Here is a 26,814-nt window from a genome sequence, read left to right on the forward strand (position 1 = left end):
ATATGGCATAGATCAGTCACCCCTCTAGCAGGCCTTACAGCCCTAAGGCAGGGTGCACTATACCATAGGTGAGGGAATAGGTGCATGAGCACTATGCCCCTTCAGTGTCTAAGCAAAACCTTAGACATTGTAAGTGCAGGGTAGCCATAAGAGTATATGGTCTGGGAGTCTGTCATACACGAACTCCACAGCACCATAATGGTTACATTGAAAACTGGGAAGTTTGGTATCAAACTTCTCAGCACAATAAATGCACACTGATGCCAGTGTACATTTTATTGTAAAATACACCCCAGAGTGCATCTTAGAGATGCCCCCTGAAAACATACCCGACTTCCAGTGTGGGCTGACTAGTTTTAGCAGCCTGCCACACACCAGACATGTTGCTGGCCACATGGGGAGAGTGCCTTTGTCACTCTGTGGCTAGTAACAAAGCCTGTACTGGGTGGAGGTGCTTCTCACCTCCCCCTGCAGGAACTGTAACACCTGGCGGTGAGCCTCAAAGGCTCACCCCCTTTGTTACAGCACCCCAGGTCACTCCAGCTAGTGGAGATGCCCGCCCCATCCAGCCAAGGCCCCACTTTTGGCGGCAAGGCCAGAGGAGATAATGAGAAAAACAAGGAGGAGTCACTGGCCAGTCAGGACAGCCCCTAAGGTTTCCTGAGCTGAGGTGACTCTGACTTTTAGAAATCCTCCATCTTGCAGAAGGAGGATTCCCCCAATAGGATTAGGGATGTGCTCCCCTCCCCTCAGGGAGGAGGCACAACGAGGGTGTAGCCTCCTCCGGGCTAGTATCCATTGGCTACTAACCCCCCAGACCTAAACACACCCCTAAATTGAGTATTTAGGCGCTTCCAGAACCTAGCAAGATAGATTCCTGCAACCTGAAGACAAAGAAGGACTGCTGACCTGAAGCCCTGCAGAGAAGACGGAGACACCAATTGCTTTGGCCCCAGCCCTACCGGCCTGTCTCCCCACTTCAAGAAAACGTCAACAGCGACGCGTTCCACAGGGTCCAGCGACCTCTGGAGCCTCAGAGGACTACCCTGCATCTAAAAGGACCAAGAACTCCAGAGGACAGCGGCTCTGCTCCAAAGAAGAAACATCTTTGCAACAAAGAAGCAACTTTTAAAGACAACACGTTTCCCGCCAGAAGCGTGAGACTTTGCACTCTGCACCCGACGCCCCCGGCTCGACCTGCGGAGAAACAACACTACAGGGAGGACTCCCCGGCGACTGCGACCCTGTGAGTAGCCAGAGTTGACCCCCCTGAGCCCCGCCAGTGACGCCTGCAGAGGGAATCCAGAGGCTCCCCCTGACCGCGACTGCCTGCTTCTAAGAACCCGACGCCTGGTAAAGACACTGCACCCGCAGCCCCCAGGACCTGAAGGATCCGACCTCCAGTGCAGAAGCGACCCCCAGGTGGCCCTCTCCCTTGCCCAGGTGGTGGCTACACCGAGGAGCCCCCCCCTTGCCTGCCTGCTTCGCTGAAGAGACCCCTGGGTATCCATTGAACTCCATTGCAAACCCGACGCCTGTTTGCACTCTGCACCCGGCCGCCCCGTGCCGATGAGGGTGTACTTTTTGTGCTGACTTGTGTCCCCCCCCGGTGCCCTACAAAACCCCCCTGGTCTGCCCTCCGAAGATGCGGGTACTTACCTGCTGGCAGACTGGAACCGGGGCACCCCCTTCTCCATTAAAGCCTATGCGTTTTGGGCACCACTTTGACCTCTGCACCTGACCGGCCCTGAGCTGCTTGTGTGGTAACTTTGGGGTTGCCCTGAACCCCCAAAGGTGGGCTACCTTGGACCCAACTTTGAACCCTGTAAGTGGTTTACTTACCTGCAAAACTAACAAACACTTACCTCCCCCAGGAACTTATTGCCTTTTTTGTGAAAACTGTACATGCTATTTTGCTGATTTGAAGTTCCTACGTTACCTAAGTGAAATACCTTTAATTTGAAGTATTACTTGTAAATCTTGAACCTGTGGTTTTTAAAATAAACTAAGAAAATATATTTTTCTATACAAAAACCTATTGGCTTGGAATTGTCTTTGAGTGTGTGTTCCTCATTTATTGCCTGTGGGTGTACAACAAATGCTTAACACAACCCTCTGATAAGCCTACTGCTTGACCACACTACCACAAAATAGAGCATTAGAATTATCTCTTTTTGCCACTATCTTACCTCTAAGGGGACCCCTTGGACTCTGTGCATGCTATTTCTTACTTTGAAATAGTACATACAGAGCCAACTTCCTACAATGTTCCAATTTAGTGTACAAGTATTTCAAATTGTTCTCTGTATGCGTGTCTTTTGGTATGTCAATTGTCCCTATCACTGTCTATTTTTCATTTCCAAACAAACATTCTGCTCTTTGTAACCGCTTTGCCACTCTCATTTCCATTTTAATACACCTGTGAATATCCTCTGAGTTCCTCACAACCCAATACACCACTGTGAGTGACATGTTTTTAACATACACTCACAGGGTGTCAAGGTGGGTGTCTACTGTAAAAACATGTGTTTGATAATTATACACAATATCACTTTCTTCTTCTTGAAAGGCTCTCCCAATCCAATAACAGTGATAGTAATAATTATTCCCTTATCTGATCGTACCGACATTCAGTCCTCTGTTTTTCAGTATTTTCTTTTCCCATTAAACTTTAAACAACACTTACTCATAGTTCCAGGATCCGTTCAGGCGGTCTCCTCCGATTCTGCTCGTTCGAGTCCTGCCAACTCTGAGTTTACAGTGTTGTGTTTGGCTTGCAGTTATTTAAATCGTTCTGTTTTCAAAGAGCGTTTCAAACAGCCAGCGTTGTGTCTTCTATTGGCCCCAGTAGTTATCTTTCCTTGTTCTCCAGATGTAACTGAGTTATTGATTCCCAGTTAAAAGCACAGTAAACCGGAGCTCACATTGATTATAAGTTGTCATACCGCATGCGTCCCAAATATTTCTGAGCCAAGCCGCTTCAAATCAATTTCACTGCCAGACGCGTTTCCGATTTTCCAAACGCCTCTTGTTTCTCCACATGCTAGACGCGGAAAATCCTCGCGTCCCGTTCTTCACAGAACACGGTGATTCAACACACGCCGCTAAAGTAAATTTCACTACCAGTCGCGTTTTCGATTTTCCAAACGCGTCTTGTTTCTCCACATACCAGACGCCGATAATCCTCGCGTCCCATTCTTCACAGAACACGGCGATTCAACATATGCTGCAGTTATTTTCCAGTTCTTATCTTTGCCCCTTCCACTAGACATGGTGGATTGTAATTATATCTGCATTGTCCATAATCACAGGCCAAGTTACTTTGAAAGCTTGCAAGACTTTAAAGTTTATCTGAATGTCGGGCGCTGCCACAAACAAAATAAACAGTCCATCAAACGGTCCACATTGTAGCGTGCATATTTACGGGTGCACACATAAGGAATTACAAATTATAAATGCCTTCCAAAACCTCCCTTAGAGGGTAAAAAAGAGAAACATGGAAAAAAAACTCACATACTGTGAGCGAGACCGAGAGGTCGAAACGTGTAGGTGGTGTTTGAAGTACACACTTGGATAAAGCAATAAACTCTCCTGGAGTGCAACAAGACAATTGGTTTCCAATTGTTTGTTTTTGGAGATTGTAGAGGAATGGTCCTGTCCTCACGTGTGCATCTGTGAATATGTGCGCTACAATGTGGACCGTTTGAAGAAATATATATATATATATATATATAATGTTATTGCCAGCGACTACATTCTTGATCACTTTGTGCTTCAGTCAAGGCTACAGTTTGGTACATTGCCGGTGAACGTGGTAGAAGTTTAGTCTCCAACATTCGTAGAAAATACACATCATTACATAGGGACATTTTCTTAGAACATCAGCTGTGTTATTATAAAAACACTTCCTAGTACCATTGCACGTTAAGAGGGAGATTCCAGCCAGTGAACCACGGCTGTATGCTGATTGCTGAATGCTTTGCTGCAGATACTAACGCAGACTACAGGCCTTTGCTCAGGTATGAGGGCTGATGTCCTCCTGGGGGAACCTGAAAGGCAGAATTAGACCTTAACAGGCTGTGCTCAGATTATGACTTAGATAGGAAAAAGTCCATAACTCCTAGTGACAATATGATAGCATTATTCTTATGCTTCACTCTCCTCGTCACCATTTTAATATTGTCATGTTGTGTCGCCCTGGTTATTGCAGCTCACGCTTTGCTATCTAAAATGCAGTCGTTTTATTAAACCAGTCATTATAACTTATACTACTTCTTTTTGTCATTTATATATGAGACCGAAGTGGGAATGAGAGAACCGGATGCGACCTGAGTGACCACGACTTCCCTGAGAAGCCTAACATGTCATGCGCTCGGGCTGCCCAATCATCCCTATCCTCTGGTAGAGATGAAGCACTGCTAGTTAGCCGGAGCAAAACCCAGATTTAGGCCGATGGGTGTCACCCGCAGTGGGTCAGACCCAGTCTCCTACACCGTGGACGATGTTGCTGCTCAAAATCCAGTAGTCTCATTAGAATAATGAGAGCCTACGCGACACTATGAGGCAGAAGAAAAGTGTACTTACCTGTAGTCCTGGTTCTGCACCATTTTCATTGAAATCTAAAACGACCCACCCTCATACTCGGATTCAGATACAGATATATATAAATTCTATATGAAAAAGTTACTTACCTGGGGTAAAGATCTTCCTGGTAGATACTCTAGCTAGCTGCAGATTCCTCACCAACCCACCCACCTCCCATTTGATAGGGGACGTTAATAAGATCCCATCTTTAGTCATATATTGTGCTGTATTCCTTCATCCATGTCATTCTGCCTGCTCGTCTCAAAGGCTTGGAGGAAAAAAATAGAGGGAGCCACCTGAATCCAGCGACCTCTACCGGCAACCTCATACCTCTGAAGTTTCTGGATCTGATAGAATGTTTGGGGTTATTCTACAGGTAGGATTCTGTGGTTAAAAAGATCCATCAAAAATATATTCTACACTTTAACTTAAAAAAAAGAACTTGGTCAGAAAGACAGCTGCCAGTACAATGAATTTTGGGAAAGGATGCCTCGCACATTCCTAAAGGGACAGGCTCCTTTTTCCTCTGTGTGCATTATAAGCCAAACAGGCTACATTTTTAACTTCATCTCTGCTGAAAGGAGTATTTTCTCTGCATATCAATGCTGCAAAGAAGTTCTAGGACTATAATCTGGAGACGTTTTTTGAACAGTCATGAAAAAAATAAGTAATCTTCCTTTCCACAGATCTGTATAAGAATTTATGGACAAAGACATAATTTGTTGCTGTTTTTATGGAATAACATTATTCAAAAAGATTATCCAGGGACTGCACACGCACCTCTGGATTATTCATGCATTTATGACCATCAATGAACATCCTACAATGCAGAACTCCCTTTCACAAACACTTGTGGTGGGAAACTGCACTTCCCTAACACTGCTGAAGTGCGGGGTGATTATAGATTTACCCGCTCACTTTGAGGAATAATTGCCCCACCCTTGCTCAACTGTGGAGGGAATCATTTAAGTGTGCCTGACATTGCTCAAAGGTGAAGGTGGAAATTTGGCCCCTAACCAGACACTGTCAGAGTGCAGGGGGACCATACCATTAGATATGCCATCTCTTCCTGCTACAGATGGGTGAAAGGGGGTTTTCTGACCTTCCGTCCCCGTCCCCCCCAGCCCCTCAGCAATCCCGGTACGGTCTGGGTGGGGGAGTAGGTTACTTTGTATTAGATTGGATTTAAAAAATATGGGAGGAGTCAATGCCAATTGTCACCCAGCCCGGGTGGTTTTGTGCCATGTTCCCAATCAAAAACAGAGTGCCGGGGTTGGTGTTATTAGAACAATTTATTTGTAGCCCACAACATTGTATGGAGTTGGGCCCATTAGGAGTAGTCTTTTTTAAAGCCTTATTGGCTCCTTGAGCAATGTGACAAGGTCCAGGAGTCAGCTCTGAAGTAGGACAGAGTCAGAAACACCAGATTCCAGGATAGGGAGAACCCAAAAAGCCTGCAGGTTTAGGGGGCAGAAGTGTCGCAGGACAGGGTGGCACCGGGGATGCACTGGGAACATGGGAGAGGTGCAGGGCACACAAAAGGGCTGCAGGGGCAAGGAAGGGAACCATAAAGAGGTGTCGAGTCAAGGGGGCACACAAGGATCCTTCAGGGAAGGGAACTGTAGCACAAAGCAGCTGCAGGGTTGATGTTGGGGAACATATACTGTCGGCAGGAAATACAAGTGCTGTAGTGGCAGGCAGGGCCAACAAGGGACAGGACTGTAGAAGGGGTGGAGGCACATTCGAACTAAAGAAGGTGCTGGGTCAAACTAATGGCCATAAGGGACAGGGTAGGTCAGTACACAGAGGCTAAAATGGGAGGGGCGCACATCAGGCCTTGCAGGGGAGCACTGGGCACAATCAGGCAACTAACACCAATCGTTATGTGCCAACACACCCACCAGAATACATCCATACACCCACATAACACAGCCACATACCCAACATCACACATGCATCATCATCCATCAACATACTCATCAAGTGGGCAACCACACCCTCAATCATAAAAACAACAAGGGTTCCTAACAAAATAAATAGGACTTCTATGAGTTAAGGTACTAGCTTCATGATTTAGAGAGTAGGGATGGGCTTAATGGACCAGGTGTAGAAGGCATACCTTGAGATATTTTACTGATATCTATTACATAACAAAGTACTCTTTCCTACCAAACCACGCTAGGATTTGCGTTGTGCTCTCTTTTTTTTTTTTTTTTTAAGTTAAGCAGCTAGGCTCGTATCAATCATATCATATTTTAACAAAAACAAATGTACACTTCCATTTAACATTTCCATGGTCCACCCCAATTCCTTGCCTACGTCAACTGCCCCCCTCCAGCCACTCTTGCCCCTCCTCAATAGGTATGTCAGTGCAAAATAAACTGCCTAGTAACAGACCTCTCACAGTCTTTGCATATTTTCCATTACCTGTATCATTATACTGCACTTCTAAAGAGAAAAGCCATCAGTCTTCAACAAAAACCAGCGGTCATAGCTCTGAGAGAAGACTACATAAAGATCCATAGCTATTTCCAAGACGTTTTCTCATTAACAAGTATTACATATGTAAGTAGAAAATATAGTAAAAATGTTTAGCGATTTTGCGCTCCTTGAGCACTCGTCCATCTGTAAGACACCATGGCCATGTTTTCAAAGAGATCGATGCTGATCCTCATTTGAGATCCTCGTGTAGCTTATTAATGCAAACATGATCATGTCTAAATCGGTTTGTGACATATGGCCTTTACAAAACGTAGCTACAATCTAAGTTCCACTACTTCTGGGGGAATTTCTGTTTCACTAAAATCTCGTCTACTGCTTCCTCCAAGGCAGCCAATCATTCAACCAAGGAAACAAATTTCGCTGTGGAGCTAAAAAGCAGACACAGATATTGAGTGGCCAAAATAATGTCCCCTGGGGTCTTGTTGGTAGACAGGCATCCCTGGAATGGAGCCTTTGATACCAACTCAGAAGCAGCACAATTTGATCAGAGCGTTTGTGAATCTTTCAGAACTGCAGGTTGCTTAAGTTAAGAGTTTTCAATTTGTCTTAGTCTTTAAAGTTCATACCGATAGCTCTGACGCAGCATGTATAGCTAAACTATGCATCTCAGATTACACCAATTCAAATGTGCGTGCATACTGTTTACTTTAAGAAGGAGCAAAACTGAGCTATGATGAGTATAGAAAGGAGCTATTTGCTAGCCACCACTGAACAGTCATGAGGCAAATGTTCACTTACTCACAGAGTGTGACAAACAACAACAAATTGGGAGGGTGCTGCGTTTTTTTTTTTTTTTTTAATGAGGCCACATGAGGAAATCTGGTTTACTAGGTTGACAAACCTGGCCCCTGATAAACGAATGCATTCTGCCACCAAGACTTGTGCAAGCCCTGTATATCATACGAGAAAGGTGTGGTGCACTGAACCGGTTCCACGATAGACACGTTTTAAATAATGGCACTGGGGAGGCAGCCTAATACCCTTAGAGTGGCCATGCTGGAATTGTGCAAAACAAAGGATGTTGAAAGAGAAACAATCCAAAAAATGCCGAACTAACCAGATTAACAAACACGCTTGAATTATTAATAGGCTCACACACTAGGACAGGAAAACAGTGAAGGATGCTCTATAGGAAAGTCTTTATAAGATGTTACTGATAGTGAAGGTGAAACAAGCCTCCAAGAGGAGTTAAGGATTATTGCTGGAGAAAACCTGGAAGAAGGGGTACTGTGTTAGAAGAGATTAAATACATCTTTATATCTTACATCACGTGAGTGGATTGGATATCCTACAGTGACACAGTGCGATAGTAGAAATGGAGGCAACTTTTAAACAATGTTATTTGAGAAATATGAGGGAGGAAAAGAAGACACAATTGTCTATTTGCTGAAGAAAGCCCAAACCCTGACAATTCATGCAATATCACCAGCAGAGAGAGCAAATAAATATGAAATCATAGTGGAGGATCCAGAGTGCATACCCAGTTTGTGCAACATATGCTTGGTGAGGGAGCACTCAAAATGCTAAGCATAAAATTCTTCAGCTACAGAGGGAGGAACTTTGAGCTGTTGCCGAGAAATCAGCACCACAAGGACGTTTGCCCTTTTCAGTAAGAACATTCCAGTGAGTTTGCCTTCTCAGTAAGGGCATTTGAAGGAGTAATTGAGAGAGAGGCACTATGCAAATCACATACAGCTGTGGGGAGTCGGAGACCACAACGATGAGGGCAGACATCTATCCAACACTGTAAAGTTAGGTGTGTAAACCAGATGGGAGACTTATGTTGAAGGTGGAATCCCAGGACCACCTGAATACTAGAACAGGCCAGTAAGTCAAACCTCTACAGACTGCGAAGGCTGCCAGAGATACATGGAGAGAGAGATTATTTAGATGCCTGGAAAATATCAAACCCTGACAGCTCTGTCATCTCTTGAACGGTTGGAGGGGGGAAAATAACAATTTCTGCTCTTTATGGTGCTCAGACATCAAATAAGATCACCCATTATTTAAAGTCCTATATAAAATGACAGACATATGAGGACTGGATTAATACTGAATAAACTGCAACATGACTGCCTATTAAAGTGACATCATAAAATGTTTAACTTGAACTCCTGCAATTCATATTAAGACATCCCGAACATCACAGAAATACCCACTAGGGTGACTGGGAAAACAGGACTAGATGTGGTTATTGGTAAGATTCAAAGAAACAAAAGAAACAAGATGTTGTACAAATTTAAGTTATGAGTGCTTTTGTGCCTTTAACTAAAAATGTGCATTAATAGTTTTCAGAGCAATTAATTTGCACTTGAATTCACATATGTATACTGATAAGGAGCTATCACAATTGAATCAAATTTGTCACGACGTGTTAAAGTGTGTTTTCATACTGCTTAAGCTAATTAGGCCACAGTTAGGCCTCGATGCAATCTTATCCAAAATGGACGTCTTACCATATTTATTCTCTTCCTGGTTGACACTACGTGTAATAGGATGTGGATTTGTTTATTTCTGAATGACACTGTTCTGGAAGAGGGCCTGTTAGAGGAGGCTTTCTATAACATTTTCAAGGACCTTCCACTTGTATAAGGTATCACTTTAATTCACAATGCTTCACACTGTTGTTTATTTAACTAGTTTGTTCTGACACTTAAGGACGACAAAAGGTTAGAAGTGCCAAATCAATATTCATGTAGTAGGTTACTGTTAAGGTGACAGGGTTACACAAGGATTCATGATACTGTAATATGCCTTGTTGAAGATGCAACACTTTCCTCACACCATGCTCCTTTTTCAGTTTTCATACTTTATTAAGGAGAACATTGCTGTTTAAACCCTTGCATTTCGGAGTGAGCCAGAGAACTTTCCATTCTATTAGGAGTGCTGCCAGATTTCTTACTGAGGCAAATTTGAGACTTAAGTTTATTACAGATTTTGCCTATTATTCTGCATTGTTCCTGTTACTAAGAACCTTCATTGCAACAACTTTATGATTTTAAATAAGACTACTGTTGCATCTGCATTTCACTATTTCTGTATTGTTTCTTTTGAATTTTTTTTTATCCTCATACACCTCTGGCTCCTAGCCGATTTCGTACCAACTGGTCACCCACTCTTGTATGTGGAGATAACTAATGCCAGGGAGCCAGAATCTCTCTCACTTGAGCCTTGGTACAGAAATCTGCCACCAGTGGAGGAGAGAAGTGTGGCACCTAATCATTGGACACAAACGTGATTACACACCCCAGTAGTGTGTTACTCTTCAGTGTCCCTCCATTCCACAAACAGTGACCATATTGTTTCTTTCTTTTCTTATTTGAAGTGTGGATAAGGGCGTGGAGCCAATATTTATATGAGGGGGGGATTCAGATACCCATTTCCGACAGATTTCTCTCCTGGCCAAGATTACCGCATAGAACAATACTGTCTTTGTCTCTCTACTGCTTAAATTCTCCTTCTTCCGGTAAACCAGAGAATACTAAAGGAAGACTTGCTGAGATACTTTGCATCATAATGTTTGAGATTGTTGTGCATACTTTTTCCCCAAAAATAGTACACTTCTGGGCATTCCATAAACATGTGAATGTCTGATGCACTTTGCGGACCACATTTTACGCAATTAACTGCTCCCCCGCCCCTCATCTTAGAAAGCTTACAAGGAGAGAAAAAAGTCCTGTGCAGAGTGAAGACATGGTTCCTCCTTAATGAGGCAGGTTTAACTACCTTAAATAGTGTGCATATTGATGCTTCCCATCTATCTTATACTTGTCCCGGGGGCATAATTTCCCCCCAAAGGGAGTCTGGTAGCTTAGAGTCACCATGTAACATGTCCAATATTCCCCAGTACTAGCCTGATACCTTCTTCAAACTCCAATGGTTTTTTATTAGGTCATCCTCTAACTGATTTGAAGAACCCCAAACTGACTGTAGCCCTCTGTGCCCAGCTTCTTGGATGAATGTACTTCAACCTAGAAAGGTTTCCTCCTGTCCGCTCCATAAGTTCTTCCCAAGATAATAGAGAGCCGTCCCCAACTAGGTCCCCTCAATATTCGACCCCTGCTTTCTTAAGAGGCAATGCCAATATATCAATCAAATACTTGGGGGTACCCAGGAAGTCCCAGACCGGATCCCATTGACTATAATACTCTATTCTTGCTGCTTGCCACAGCTTGTACAGGCCTTTGCTGCAGCGTAGTATTTTGTATCTCACTTTTTTTAAGAATTTGGGTTCACTGAATTTATATAAAAAATATTTACTGTGCCTTTTTCCGTGGCTACCATAAATTTAAACATTTCTCCAATCACTGAGCAGTTCCGGGATGAGATGAGAATAACCTAACATTTTTGAGGTGGAATGCCCACGCATAGTAATGTATGTCAGGAAGTGAATTGCAGACTAGGATTGCAAAGAAATGGGAAGCAAGCAAGCGTGCCCAGTTTGAATATGGGGAAGGTATAGGGAGACTACTAGCTTGGAAGATTAAGAGGTATCTTTTGAATTTTGTAATAAACATTCATATATTTTGAAATGTTTTGAACCTTGTCATTGGGATGCAATGCCACATAGTTTGAGGTTAACACCGTGCCCGATCCACCCACCATCTAGACGCACTATCGAATTATAGACTTTCTAGGGGCACAGTGCACCCACATTGTTACTTTTGCTTCCGAAAGCAAAGATAATAATAAACTTCTAGAAATTCTAATGGGCCACATACTTCATTAAAGTGATGTGCAGAAACCAACAAGGGTTGGAGACCATGGAGAGAAGAATAAGTTGCTTACCTTCAGTAACGCTTTTTTTCTGGTGGATACAGTAGCTACCTGTGGATTCCTCCTTATGAATTCTCAAAAATGCACCAGCATTCAACTGAAATTTTCTTCCTAGCTCTCCACGTCGACGAGGACGTAGTAATGCACGGCTCCGCACGCAACCCTGTCTGAAGTCATTGTGGCAATAGGAAGGCCTCGCTGGCATGCCAACATCAGTTTCACCATGTTTTACGTGCCTTCCGACCTCACAAGAACAATATTTACACCATTCCAAATACAAATATAAAACACAATATCTGTTTATATAAAAACACCAAAAACATATATACATTTATAATAAAAAGAAGTCTTGGTATGACCAGGCAGGCAACAGGGAGGCGGGGGGCACTGTATCCACCAGAAAAAGCATTACCAAAGGTAAGTAACTTATTCTTCTGATGGATACAACTACCTGTGGATTCCTCACCTTATGAATAGAATCCCAAAGCAGTCCTGCACTTGGAGGTGGGTACCTCACTGGTTAACAAAGACATCTTGCAAAACAGAGCGTGCAAAATGTCAGTCCCTCCTGACTTCCGAGTCCAAGCAATAATGGTTCGCGAAAGTGTGGAGGGAAGCCCAAGTTGCAGCCTTACAAATTTCAACAACTGGGACACCTCTAACCGAGGCCGAAGTGGCAGACTTAGTCCTTGTAGAATGGGCCCTAATACCTTTAGGAGGAACCATCTTTGCTAGCGAATAAAAAAATCTTCATGCAAAGAATGACCCACCTGGAAAGGGTTCTCTTGTGGACGGCTCTGCTCTTCATCTTGCCCAGATGTCCAACTAAAAGTTGATCATCAACTCTAAAGTCTCTTGTCCTCTCAATGTAGAAACTCAGAGCCCTTCTTGGATCCAAGCAATGAAGTCTTTCCTCCTCCTTCGATGGATGGGGAGGAGGGTAAAAGGACGAGTGTGTTATAGACTGACCCATATGAAAGGGAGTGACCACTTTAGGAAGGAAATCCGCCCTGGTTTTCAGCACCAACTTGTCAGCATGAAAGGTTGTAAAAGGAGGTTTCACACTAAGAGCCTGAAGCTCACTCACACGTCTAGCTGACGTGATAGCCATTAGGAAAACAGTTTTTAAAACTAAAAGCCTCAAAGGGCAAGAATATAGGCTCAAACGGTGAACCAAACAAAAAAGTCAGAACCAAATTCAAATCCCACTGAGGCATGACAAACTGAGTGGGAGGAAACTTGTTAGTCAAGCCTTTAAGGAACCTAATAACTATAGGGGACTTAAACAAGGAAGGCTGATCAGGAAGGCAAAGAAAGGCAGCGCTGACAACTAACCCTTCACAGTCGCAACTGCACATCCTTTTTGCGCCAAGGAAAGGGCAAAAATCAAAACATCAGAAAAATGGGCTTTTAAGAGATCAATTTGCCTCTCTTCACACCAAGTAACAAATTTTGCCCATCTGTTGGAATGGACAGTCTAGGGGGAGTGTCGTCTGGCCGATAAGATAACATCCACCACTTCTGGAGGGACAGAAAAAGAACTCCGATTGCCCTGTTCAATCTCCAGGCAAGTAGGTGCAGGCTCTGGAGGTGGGGGTGTAGAACCTTCCCCTGCGATTGCGAGAGGAGGTCTACCCTGTAAGGGAGACAGAGTGGCAGGCACAGTGAGAGTTGGAGAAGGTCTGTGTACCACACCCTTCTTGGCCAATCTGGGGCTATTAAAATGACTTGAGCCCGATCTTGGCGAATCTTCCTCAGAACTTGAGGTATCAAAGGTAGGGGGGGGGACCACACGTAAAGCAACTGGTCACACCAAGACATCTGAAATGCGTCCCCCCAACACCCACTGCACCGAATACTGGAGGCTGCAGAACGATGGGTAGTGTGCATTCTCCTGAGTGGCAAACAGGTCTATCTGGTGAAATCCCCACAACCCGAAGATGTGAGGAACCAGGTCTGGATGGAGACGCCACTCGTGATCGGCCAAGAAATGCCGACAGACTGTCCGCATGTACATTGAGAACTCCGGCCAGATGGTTTGCTACTTTGCAAATCGGATGGTCCTGTACCCAGGACCAGAGCTGCAGAGCCTCTCTGCAGAGAAGGTACAACCCTACTCCTCTCTGTTCCACTGGAGATCAATGACCTTTGATCTCCAGGACCCCCAGATGAGCTCCCCACCCCAGAGTGGAAGCATCCGTTATAACCGTGGCCACCGAAGGTGGTAGACAAAAAGGCCTTCCTAGGGAAAGGTTGCCGTCCGCAGCCAACCATTGTAGATCCACGGCAGCGTCTCTGGAGAGCATTATCGACTCCGAGATCCCCTCTGTGTTGAAACCACTGCTTGAGGAGGCACCACTGGAGAGCCCTCATGTGCCAACGTGCATGAGTGACCAACCGAATGCAGGAAGCGAACAGACCGAGCCGACGTAGGACCTTGAGGACTGAAACAGCCACTCCATTCTGAAACATTGGAATCAACGCCTGAATGTCCTGAATCCTCTGAGGAGGAGGGTAGGCCCGATTCAATGTTGTGTCTAGTACTGCCCCTACGAACAGGAGGCGCTGAGAGGGCTCCAGGTGAGATTTGGGCACATTTACTGTAAAGCCCGGGGTGAAAAATCAACTGGGTTGTCACTTGCAAGTGATGCAGCAGGACCTCTGGGGACCCGGTTTTGATCAGCCAATCGTCCAGGTAAGGGAATATAGATATTCCCTTCCTTCTGAGGTCCGCTGCAACCACTGCCATCACCTTCATGAAGACTCGAGGTGCGGAAGTAAGACCAAAAGGAAGGACCGCAAACAGGTAGTGTTGCACCCCTAGGACAAACCGGAGATACTTCCTGTGCGACTTCAGAATGGGGATATGAAAATAAGCATCCTGCAAGTCAAGAGACACCCTCCAGTCTTCCTTGTACAACGCAAGAAGCACCTGTGCTAGGGTTAGCATTTTGAACTTCCCCTGTTTGAGGAACCAATTCAAAATCCTCAGATCCAGGATAGGCCTCAATCGACCACCCTTCTTGGGAATCAGAAAATACCTTGAATAACATGCCTGACCCTTCTCCTGCTCCGGAACCAACTCCACTGCACCTTTTAACAAAAGGACCTGCACCTCCCGTTGAAGCAACAGGAGATGATCTTCCGTGCAAAACAAATCACGGAGAGGGATGGGAGGGGCAAATTCCCAAAAAAGAAGGGCATAACCTTTCCCCACAGTATTCAGCACCCAAGAGTCCGATGTGACTAACTCCCACTCATGGAGAAAACAAGATAACCTTCCCCCTACGGGGAGAAACATGATGCAGAATGGAAAGAAAACTAGGGCTACTTTCCTTGATGGGCTCGCCCAGAGGAAGAGGATGAAGCGGAAGGCTGCTGAGTGGCTCCTCGCATCCTAACCCTCCCTGGACCTCTATAAGATCTGTAAAGAGGGTTGGCAGGCTGCTGAATGCTGGATTGTGGCCTTTTACGGAAAGAGGACCCCCGGCCAAAACCCCTGAACCTTCTAAAAGACCTGAGGGGTGTAGAAGATGAAGCTTGGAGTCCCAAAGACCTTGCAGTGGCTCTGTTGTCTTTAAATTGTTCTAAAGCGGAGTCTTCTTTGGATCCAAACAACTTCTCTCCATCAAAAGGAAGGTCCATAAGAGTGGCCAGAACATCCGTGCAGAAACCAGAAGCCCTGAGCCGAGCATGCCTCCTGGTTGCCACTGAAGTGCCGATTTCCTTGGCAACCGAATCTGATGTGTCCAAGCCAGAAAGAATAACCTGCTTGGTTGCCACTTGCCTGTCCAAAAGGAGTTCATCAAACTGTCCCTGCACATCCTGAGGCAATCTTGGCACAATAGCTCTTGCAGAGTTCATCAGGGCATGGATATACCTCCCCAGCACACATGTAACATGGAGAGACTTCAAGGCCATACTGCATGAGGAGAAGAACTTTTTAGCTGTTTGCTCCATACCCTTAGACTCCCTATCTGAAGGAGTCGCAAGGAACGAACTAGGAGTAGACCTTGCAGGACAAGAGGCTTGCACCACTAAGTTCTCAGGCTTAGGATGCTGAGAAAGAAACTACGGATCTACGACTGCTGGAGTCGTGACAGGCTTCCTCCAAATGTCCACTATGGGCTCAGTAAGGGCATCATTAAAAGGGGGGAGAGGCTCAGAAGACGCAGCCGATGTATGTAACACCTCTGTTAAAATGTTTGTCTTTGTCTCTGATGCCGGCAAAGAAAGGTCCAAAAACTCAGCAGCCTATCTTATTACACTATGGTAAGAAGCTGCCTCCACTGTGAGCTCTCCAGGGGATGAGAAATCCCACTCAGGGGATGTATCCAAGCCACTTGCAGAGTCTAGACCTTGAAATTCACCCATAGGCTCCGGAATGTATCCGTCCTCCAACAGCTGTTGCCGATACTCCTGCTCCTCCAAGAGCCTCAAGGCCCTTCTCCTCGACCTCAGTCTAGACTCAAAACGCGGCGTCGACAGAGAATTAGCCGACATCAACGACGCCGGTTTCAAAGCAGATGGATGCTCCGGCAAGGGACAGGATGGAGAGAGACTGTGGGTCGAATGGGATCCATCCGGAGCTGGCATTGACTCCATTGGCGACATCATACGGGGTGGTGAAGTCATCGGCGCTGAACCAGCACCTTCACCCGGAAAGAAGGGTACAAATGGAGCATGCTTGTACGGCGCCGGAGAACCCAGCGTAAATGCTAACGGACCCGTGGGACCAGCAGGCGCAACAGTGGGGGCCATAGCTCTGTTAAAAAATGCTAAACATAGCATTGACGAATGCAAATGGATCTGCTCCCGGAGCCCGGAAGACAGGAAACCTCTGATCCTCCTGAGGTGCCTGAACCAACTCAGATACCTGCACACCCGACTTCTGACTCTGAGTGGACACAGGAGAACACCGAGCCGTAGGGTTCACCTGGGATCTCTACCAACATCGGTGCCGGAGAATCCTGTGGACTCTGAGGAGTCACCATAGGACCGATCTCCCACGCCGCATGGTGCCGTCTTGGAGAGGACCAAGACCGATCCCTGGAAGAACGACGTAGAGATTCGTGCCGGTGTCGCTTCTTATGAGACCTCGAGGACTTATGTGAAGAAGTATCCCTCGCCTTTGACCTTCGAGTACCCCTTTTCTCCTTCTTAGCTTTTGCCAAGAAGAGTTTAGCCTCTCTCTCTCCTTCAAGGCCTTCGGGTTCATCCGCTGGCAGGACATGCATCCCTCCACGTCCTGGTCTGCGCTCAGGCACCAAAAGAAATTCTCATGAGGATCTGTCACCGACATGCGACCCCTGCACTCATAAAAAGGCTTAAATCCCTTTTTTTTCAGTGGAGACATTGTAACACTCAACAACTCCTCGAAACAGTAACTGTTCGAGAGGTAGAAAAAAAAAGTTAGCACGCTGGCAAAGACTTTTTATTGCCATGATGGCGTCAGATGGAGTTGCGTGCGGAGCAGTGCAATTGCGACATCCTCGTCGATGTGGGGAGCTAGGAAGAAAATGTCTGTCGAATGTTGGCTCATTGGGAGTATTCATAAGAAAAGGAATCCACAGGTAGTTGAATCCATCAGAAAATACATTTACAGAAAATGTTACTGATTGGATGGCTTTTACTACTGAACTGTTGATGCTTACGCATAGCAGTCCACCACAAGACAGACATTCTTGTGGTCTGCCATACATGGCCGCCTGGCAACAGTGAAGGAAAAATAAGTATACACCAGTAACATAGACTGTTTAAACACATATTCTAGCATTAAGATAGTGTACATTATTCTAGTTCAATGAGCGAAAAGGCACAAATCAGACTTTGAAGTGTGTACTGAAGTTTGAAATCACATTTAGAAACTATTTCTGTCTGCTGCACAATTGTCACTCATCAGAATACTGAACATATAATGTTCTGCGTTTCGTTAAGGTTACTTCTGCCAACATCTTTAGACCACAGGTAAATACAAGAAATACAAGTAGCTCATAGAATTACTTACTGTTCTAAATGCTCTTGTAAAGCCAATGCAGATCGATACCGAGGGAAGATTTGCTGACATCAGGGAACTGTCCAAGCAAAGGTATGCTATCATTGCAAATGGAGACACTAAAATTGTAAAACAATGCCACAATGTAATTAGCTCATAATTTACATTTTCACAAAAATTATATATCTTCAAAGATCATTAATCATTAAAAAATTAGCACCACTGGTCTTAGCTTTTCAAAGTAATTAGTATGCTAAAACACATTTGAAGCGCTATAAATGTTTAATTACACATTGTCGTTGCCTATTGAACTCTGTGTACATTACAACCTTTCTTTAAAAACATGGGTGGGGGGGGGGCAGCAGGCAAAAGAGGGGGGGGGGGTGGGAGGGGGGCAGCAGGCAAAAGAGGGGGGGTGGGAGGGGGGGCAGCAGGCAAAAGAGGGGGGGTGGGAGGGGGGGCAGCGGGAGGGGTGGCAGCAGGCAAAAGAGGGGGGGTGGGAGGGGTGGCAGCAGGCAAAAGAGGGGGGGGGTGGGAGGGGTGGCAGCAGGCAAAAGAGGGGGGGTGGTAACTACGTGACAAGATGCTCCCTAAAAGTGAAAACACAACATGACACACAGACTGATGCTGATCTCCATGGTGCTGAGCAACTAAAGTATTAAATGCTAATCGCACTCCAATATTCTCATGTGAGAGTGGGGAATTTCTTACCAAGCCAGTGCATCAATAACCAAGCTGAAGCACAAAACCATTTTCTTTCCTCTCTTCGCCCTTGCCTGGGTTACCTTATCGAACTATGAAATATGAGGGCCACATGTAAACATCCACTAACTTGAAGTGGAATGTTCCTGCTATCATAGAGCAAAATCTATATTTTCTTAAGGACACAGCATCAAACATTATGCTTTATTATTTTATTGCCAATTGACAACAACCAAACTAATACCCAAAACTCGCTCCTGCAGCGACATTATTCTGGAGTTCCTAGAGAAACATCAGCAATCAAGACCAAATTCTCATTAGCCTCAACTAACAAGCATGGAGACCCAGGACGTACTTTCTTGCCATCACAGCAACTCTGACTGACATATTAAAAAAGGAGGAAAACTCTCTGAATTCGACTGAAGACTGGAAGCAATACAACCCCGATAGCATGACCAAAAATATTAATGCGAAAGCCTTGGGTTTTTCAAAACTTGCTTACCCGCATCAATAACATAGATCAATGTTTTAATTAGTTCTTCCTTTATGAAAAAAAGAAAACAAGACTTTTGCCGGCTAGTTTGCTACCTTCATTTATTTTCCAAATAAGCTACCCTGCCAGAAAAGACTTATTCAAAAACACATCTTTGGCATAACGCATTTCAGCAACCTAACCTCAGTGGGAGAAACCAATGGAGCGTGAGGAGTCCGGCTCACTCTGGTCACACCTTTGTACCCTTTCAAACATATAACCACAAACTAAGACTTCTAAACAAACTCCTCTAAATCACTATCTTGATGTTAGATGCTGCCAATCTCAAGAAGAAACCATGTTTGGGTGAGAAAAATCAGCTTAGGTCAGGTAATTAGGCAAAGTAGCACAAAAGGCTCCACCAGACAGGTATTTCAGAGATCAGTCTCAGTTTCTGGACCACACTGCAGTCTTGGACACGTTCCTTAAGAGCTGGAACTCTAGAGCATGGTCACCATAAAAAGCTGAAATAATATATCTACCTATATATCTATCCATCATCGGATGTTGGGCCACATGCGCCTCATTAACCGAATCATGGCCATTAATAATGAATTAAAAGAATTAAACCAGAAGTATACTTTATCTGATGCTGCCACTTAAGTAAGGAAATACAGGACCACACTGGCCGAAATGGAATCGAATTTTCCAAGATACACCTGAGAAAATTAACAGCCACTGCAGACCAGCTACAGCGCCCCACTGATTACCAGTGGGTGAGGACTTCTTAGTGTATTTGTTAGTATGCAGCAGTTATAAGGAAGAAAGATCAGTGAACACCACAAAACATTCAATAGGGCTGGTAACCATCCTTGCACTGACAAGAGTGGCAAGGTAAATACATGCAGATTTTCTGCCTCCTGACCCGAGAGATAACCTCAGAAACATAAGAAACAGAGAAAAGGCATGCCTCAACCAGGACTCCACCTCTGCAAGAAAGACTCATTCACTCAAACTTGCGGATCAGGAGTCCAGCTAAAAAGAAATTCTGGCAGTTGGGCATTGAGGCCGGAGGTGACAAGTTCTAGAACACAGAGTTCACACCATCTCACAAGTTGCCCAAAGAACAGGAAGACTTCCTCATCCAGAGTCCAGTCGCTCAATCCCAAAAGTATTAGGAGTTCCAGACTATTAACAACATGCTAAAGTCAGCAGATACTCTGACTGGATCGAAATTCTGTGATGCAGGATTAATGCCACAAATCTTGGCCAGACTCTCTAGGATTCTGGACACCATCTGGATCAAAATGATTTATGTATGGAACTGCTGACACATAGGTCATTCTAAAAGTACACCCATGAACTCAGTACCTTGCCACACTCTTGTTCACAAACATCCCGGCATGAAGATTTAAACAACTGATAAGATACAAGGTCTTCAATTTTTGCACACCAAGCTATACCTCCTGGTGCTTAGCTACTTGAACAAATCTGTAGCTCTCCCAAATATGGGTCTACCATTCCAGGCTCTCATGTCATCCAGCCACCACTGAAACTCTCTCCTTGCCTCCCAAGGATGACTCGTGTCTGAATAGCAGTAACGCTTCCTGAGGTAAAGAATTCACCACTGTTTCTGTATGTGCTGAAGTGTGGGGGACAGCTTTAAAACACATTACCAGGAGATTGACTGTCTATGGAAGCTTTCTCAGGGAAATAGTATTCTTCTGGAAAGTTATTTGGATCTCCATTGACACGTGTAAGACTTTCTAAGCTAATAAGCAGAGAATGGCTCTCTGTATCAACAGTGAACCTCAAAATATTATTTTGATTTATAGGTATCAAACCTAATTTTAGAGTATTCATCATACACACCTGATGCCGTTGAAGATCCATTCTCAAGAGCTCTTTAGAATTCAGTATCTATTTGCTGCAACATGAAAATCATGTCACAGACACAAAGGCTCATTCACAAACTCACCAGTCTACAGAGACCTAACATGAATGACTTGAGAAACCTGGTGAAACACCACAGTAAAAGAGAAAAGATGGGTGTCTGAACTCCAGATTGGACAGCCGATCTTCCTCCAAAACCATACTCAGCAGCAGGTGAATCCCATACTTAGTGAAGAGGTGGTAAACAATTAAGGCATTAAACTCTTGTTGACATGCCCTTGCCCTATTTCTACTCTAGAAACAAATTGATTGGCTTGCAAACCCTATGACTGAAAGCTAGGTCTCAGGAATGCCTCCCTCATCACAAAAGTCAGTAATCTCAGAGGTAACCGGTAGTCTCACATCTTGTGAACAGATAAGGACAAAGACACCACCTTTTTCATTGCTGGAAAAAAGTGACTGTCTGAACCACCCATGCGTTCAACTGTATTTTTTGAGTTTTTACTAAAATGCACTAACTGTCCACTCCAAGTTTAAAATTAAAGAAGGACCCAACCTGGTGCTGAAGATGTCTGTCTTCTAGAGGCAACCTCAGAAGTACAACTAAGCACCTCTCTGTTCTGACAGGGAGGAAAAGGCTACTTTTCTGTCCCTGGCACTACTAAAAACCATCATCATTTTGTGGGTGGAACTCTGGGAGCCTTGACGCTGAGAGAACCATAAAGGTCACTATCTGCACCTGGTGCCAGATGCAAGGAAGATAGCATGGATACCTTCATTATGAGAAAATGATGGCGACAAATAGGACACAACATGAGAAGAGAACACGACTCCATCACACGAACAGCTCTCCACTGGACGCCAGAAGGCAAACGGAGACAGGTAGGTCAAAGGACACCTGGACGTGAACTGTGGAAACAGAAATGAAGACCCAGAGCAACAGCTACTTGCCCAAAAAAGACAGAAGTGGATGTCCTTCGTTACTACCCTACACGCCAGTCAGCATAACAGCATAACATTGGTACGTAAATAATCTGTACTTAGTCTTGAAAAAATCCTAGGCACAACAATCTGATTAAAAGATTCAGCCTAGTTCAGGCCCAGAATATGCTGATGTACTTGTTCGTTAGTAGTACAGAGTAACTCTGTCAAGGGCAAATAACCCTAGTTAAGAACGATTTTCATGGGGAAGTTCCCAGGCCTTTTGAACAAAATTGCACAATATGTATGTATGAGAATGCACACAGCCCTTTGCATCCAATCCCCTAGAAAGCAGAGTTAAATAATGACTCCATAGGGCCTGATGTCCAAGCAAGCTCATTGATATACGAGAGTAAAAATGGACAGTTTCCAAGAACTTAATCTAGCAAGTCCACCAAAAGCCTTCCTATGATCTCATGTTTATTTCACGACTAACGTGGCCATCAACGAGCCCACCTGTTCTTTCATTGCTGAAGTTGGACATTACTTTATTAAATTTCTGTATGCCTCTATCTTTCCAGGCTCTGCACCTCCCAGAAAATCACTACCTACAGGATGGTATTCCCAGGGAGGCACTTAATCCCCTTCACCTACTGAACATAGCTGTGTTCTGTCCCTGTGGAAAAGGGGAGAAACTGCTCGAGAGTTGGCAGGTCGTAAAATGGAGCATCTCTTTCCCTTTGCACTTAATTTGACAAAGTGCAGCAGCCCAGTGCCAGCTAGATGAGCGGAGAAACAAGGAAGGTTGTGTGCACCGGGTCAGGATGCATGTCCAGCATAAATGCACTGCCCATCACAGCATGCACACAACACTAGGCCCCCACATGCCCTTAATGCTCCGACTGTCCGTAATCTCTTGCAAAGTCTAGAAACCATCAGGCGAAGGAAAATGACATTATTTTCCTGAAAAGATGAAGGGCAGCCCATTCACCAGCATAACTGCTCGATACATGGCACTTAAAAGGGGTATAGAAACACAAAGGTACTAGGTAATATAGTTCTCCAGGAAAACACTGCCTCCATCCTTAAAAATGGCCTCTAGTACAAAACTTCAACTGTCCGTACTAAAAGCAAGAGTTGCGTCAAAAAACAAGGAGGGAAGTAAAGTACTGAGTAACGTGTGTCTACGGTTTGTAGTCTGGAATATTGAGATTTTCTAGCTCTTGGTTGCCAACGTTTCCCCCACAACTACTGGGTAATGTAGCGTGAGCAGTAATATTTTTTTTTACTGTATGTTTTAGCTGCTGACAGCTTGCATTAATACTCACCTCTTGCCCCGACATGGAATTCTGATTGACAAGTATATTAATACAAAAGATGCAGTTATCTTTCACATCTTCAGCAGTACACAGTCATATTGTAAATTGCTAAATAGTTATGTTTCTTACCCAGTGTGAGCAGAACCCTTCTGGCCAATCCAGCTTTTCTAAGATGACTTAGTTTCTCCGAAAACAAATGTATAGTCCTAGCATCCTTTGGGTAGAAAGGGTTTCGGAAGATTCCACAGATGTAAACGCCTTGAATTTCCTTAAGAAGCCACATAACTATGAGTAGTATCATCAGAATATAGCTAACTATGGCCTGGGGACTAGTTGCAGAGAATGTAGAAAGGCAATAGTGATGCAGTAAGCCAGCTTCAACAAGTGCGAGACTTAACACAACGAAGTAGAAAAGGAATTCCCTCCAGCCGACGTGCCAGCTGAAATCACCGGCTGCAGTCTTTCTGGATGCCAAGTGCCAGAGATGATTTCCAATGTCCGCGAGGTTAAGACTTAGAAGAAATCCGAAGCCAGTAACAAAAAGGACAAGGCCAAGTGTGAGAGGAATGAAATACGATGCTATCGCTGTTGCAGCAGAAACAATAAACATGACAACTAACCTGCAAAAAACAAAACATATGAATGAGGGCCATGATTAATCTACACTGGAAGCCTTGGTAAATTGTATGTACCAGGTGATAGTTACCTCAAGTTAGTGGACATTGGAGAACCTCCCAGGCCAAACTGCAAGGTCTGCTCCATTCCCCATAACAGAAGTGCATCAGGTGGGGGAAGAATTCCCATTGCCCATAAGAATGGCAGGAACAGAAAGATTATATGCAGAACTTGGTTGGCCAACGTTAAAGATGCAGATTCAACATTGAAGCTAAAAGGAAAACAAAAGTTGTAGGCCAGTTAAAAAAAAAAATGTGTTTCAAAAGTCAAATATTATGAGTAAAGACGTGGTTTCTGCACAGTGCAATTATTAACCTAAGGAATTTTTATCCAACCCTGTTAGACCATACAAAATCATATGTAGGCAGGTTCACAAAGAGGGTATTATGAAGACATTTTACATTTAGCAGTAACAACAATGGAGAATGGGGACAGTAAACAAAAGGAAAACAGTGGTGGAATGGTAAAAGAGGAGCTCAATAAACCTTTCAGAAAGTTTGCTCTTAACGTTCCATTTCTTTCCATTAGTAAGTCTAACCCCTGTACAGTATGTTTGTCATCATCTATGCTTCAGGAGAACTGTTTTACAGAGTTATCTTAAAACGTTAAATTAGGTGTTATTTTCTCCTTAGGCCTGTATTCTCAAATTTCCTAGCTTCATGCCTCTGTAGCGTACCGTGTTCAGTTTTTTTATTTCCATTCTAGGACTTGTAGCTATAATTTGTAATGGAATCAATACAACAACCCTTAACATAGCTTAGAATGCTAAGGAAATAAAAATGGCTTGGACGAGCTAGTCACTCATTAAAATCGGAAACATGAGAGCTGTGAGACTATCTCCTGACTCCCACGTGACTGGTCATTACATTCACCGAAGTAGTACTGTAATTACATATATACAGAACTTACTAACTCTGAGGATGGGCTGAAGTGCGTATTATGTTATGTATTATATACATAGGTTTAATATCCTCTCAGTTTAGAAGTACAACTTCAATTAGGATTCTAAAATGTAATTATTTCAATAATGAACGTTAACCGACAACGTTCACTTGGTAAAATAAACTGGACTTCTACCTTGGTTCGACAGATTACAAAAATATCTTAAAAACAAAAAAAAAAAAAAAACACCTTCAAGCTTTCCAGATTCTACTACATAAACGCCCTAAAAAAATGTGATCAGAATGTAATCCTTAAATCGGGCCATAAATCACTCCACACATTTTAGGACTAGATTAAATTAATATGTAATTCCAGAACCACAGTATGCGTGGACAAGTAATTGATAAGGGAATAAGGCACAGAACTACACTCTTTATAGTTGATGTTTATGTATTTATAAGTGAGACTTTGGTCTTAAAGTTATTAAAGTTTGTGCAAAATATGTTTTTGTTTGCGGGGGGCTGATGGGAGCCAGAGTGTCTGGCTCCAACATGACCACCCCCATGTGAGGCTCCTAGTGGTGGCTCTGAAATGCATCAAAACCTTTGCAGTTAATGCAACCAGGATCACCGCACCAACGAGCTGTGCTAACTGAAGGTGTAGATCGAGTGAAACCAATCTCTAGCAGGCCTGGAGGGCCCGATCCCACTAAGCGGCCCATGCAGAGAATCACCTTTGAAATGGCAAATGCAAGGGTTTACTGATGGGGCTCCGCGGGCAGACGCCAGCTGTGGTGCTGCATGTCACCGGGCTGCGGTTTGCTATTTATCCTAATTGCAGATGAGAAGGGGTGAGCCTGCATTCAACTGCCCCCAAACGATTGGTGTGGTGTACTGCAGTCCACGCTAGTAGCACTTCAGGGTGGTACGTGGGCCCATGACCGCCCAAGCCTGCTTGGGGCCGCTGGAGCCACACGCGTTTTGCCCAGGGTACCTCATTCAAAGGTCTAGGGGTGGAGTGACTATCCCTGCTGACTTGCTACCCGGCATCTGCCGGAGGAGCCCTCCCTGGGATTTGGTCGGCCGGAATCCAAGAGCGTGAGTGTGTACACCACGGCTGTTGTTTGACTGCGTGGCAGCGCCCAAGGCCGCGGTTGGAACCTTCTCGAACTTCCCAGTATAGAAGCAACACCATCGACCCACATTGGCATCTAATACTGGTGCATCATAATACCCCCCTGGGGGTTCACAGAACTTGCCATTTGCTGCATATACAGGGCAGGGATGACGTTGCGACTAGCCAGTAGTCCACCTTTTTGCTCTACCATGCCCCTCGCTATACTTCCTGCTCGTCTGTGCCCTCCATGAGCAACATATAGTATTTGTGATACATGGCAGGTGGGACATGTTACCTTCTTCATAAAAGCTCCTGATTGGTCAGGGGTCAGGTAGTGTTCTCTACCAGTGACTGATTGGAGCACTTAGGGCCAGATGTAGCAAGCAGTTTTGCCCATTATGTGTCTATGGGAAAATGTGTTCGTACATATGGCCTTAGTCCCCAACACTGACAATGCTCACTTAGCCCCATTTGGTGCGTATTCTGCCATCTCCTGCAGAGCACACTATGAGGAAGGGCGACGCCAAACAGACAAAACTCTTGACAAAAAAGACAAGGAGATCTCATTCAACCGAACTTGAGTCACCACCACAGGATGCTGGATTAGCGACTGAGGTCCCTAATGCTAAAACACTGCAGAAAAGTCTCCCATCCATCAATACTAACCTGGGCATTCCGGAGTCCATAAACACAAGCACTATGGCTGACTATGTTGAAAGTCTTCTCAAATCACTGTTTAGTGCTGAATGGTTTCCTCCCTGTTTTCAGTTGAGCAGGCTCACACTCTTTAGACCCAGACCACCACCCCCGCACCCTCCACCCCCACTGGCCCCTCATGCCACCCCGAGGTCAAGCATCTGAACATCCATGCTAGGGCTTGGCCATATGGCAAAGCCAAAATGCCCGTTAGAACTTTGGGTGTGTCCATCAATCATATAGGGCGCTACAACTTATGGGTAAGTAACCGTGCCATGCTT

The 26,814-nt window shown here is 44.6% G+C and overlaps 1 protein-coding gene across 3 annotated transcripts in view; it reads right to left on the bottom strand.

Moving 5' to 3' along the window:
• PCNX4 (pecanex 4) overlaps positions 1–26,814 on the bottom strand; it is a 312,316-nt gene that overhangs the window by 207,626 nt on the left and 77,876 nt on the right. For all 3 annotated transcript variants that reach the window (XM_069207422.1, XM_069207423.1, XM_069207424.1), the window contains exons 3-5: positions 23,871–24,050; positions 23,294–23,784; positions 17,870–17,976 (exon numbers count right to left, since the gene is read on the bottom strand). In XM_069207422.1, the coding sequence (XP_069063523.1) occupies positions 17,870–17,976; positions 23,294–23,784; positions 23,871–24,050 (778 nt within the window). The remainder of the gene's footprint in view (positions 1–17,869; positions 17,977–23,293; positions 23,785–23,870; positions 24,051–26,814) is intronic.

Source organism: Pleurodeles waltl, chromosome 9 (genome assembly GCF_031143425.1).
Source record: "Pleurodeles waltl isolate 20211129_DDA chromosome 9, aPleWal1.hap1.20221129, whole genome shotgun sequence".
NCBI lineage: Eukaryota > Metazoa > Chordata > Amphibia > Caudata > Salamandridae > Pleurodeles > Pleurodeles waltl.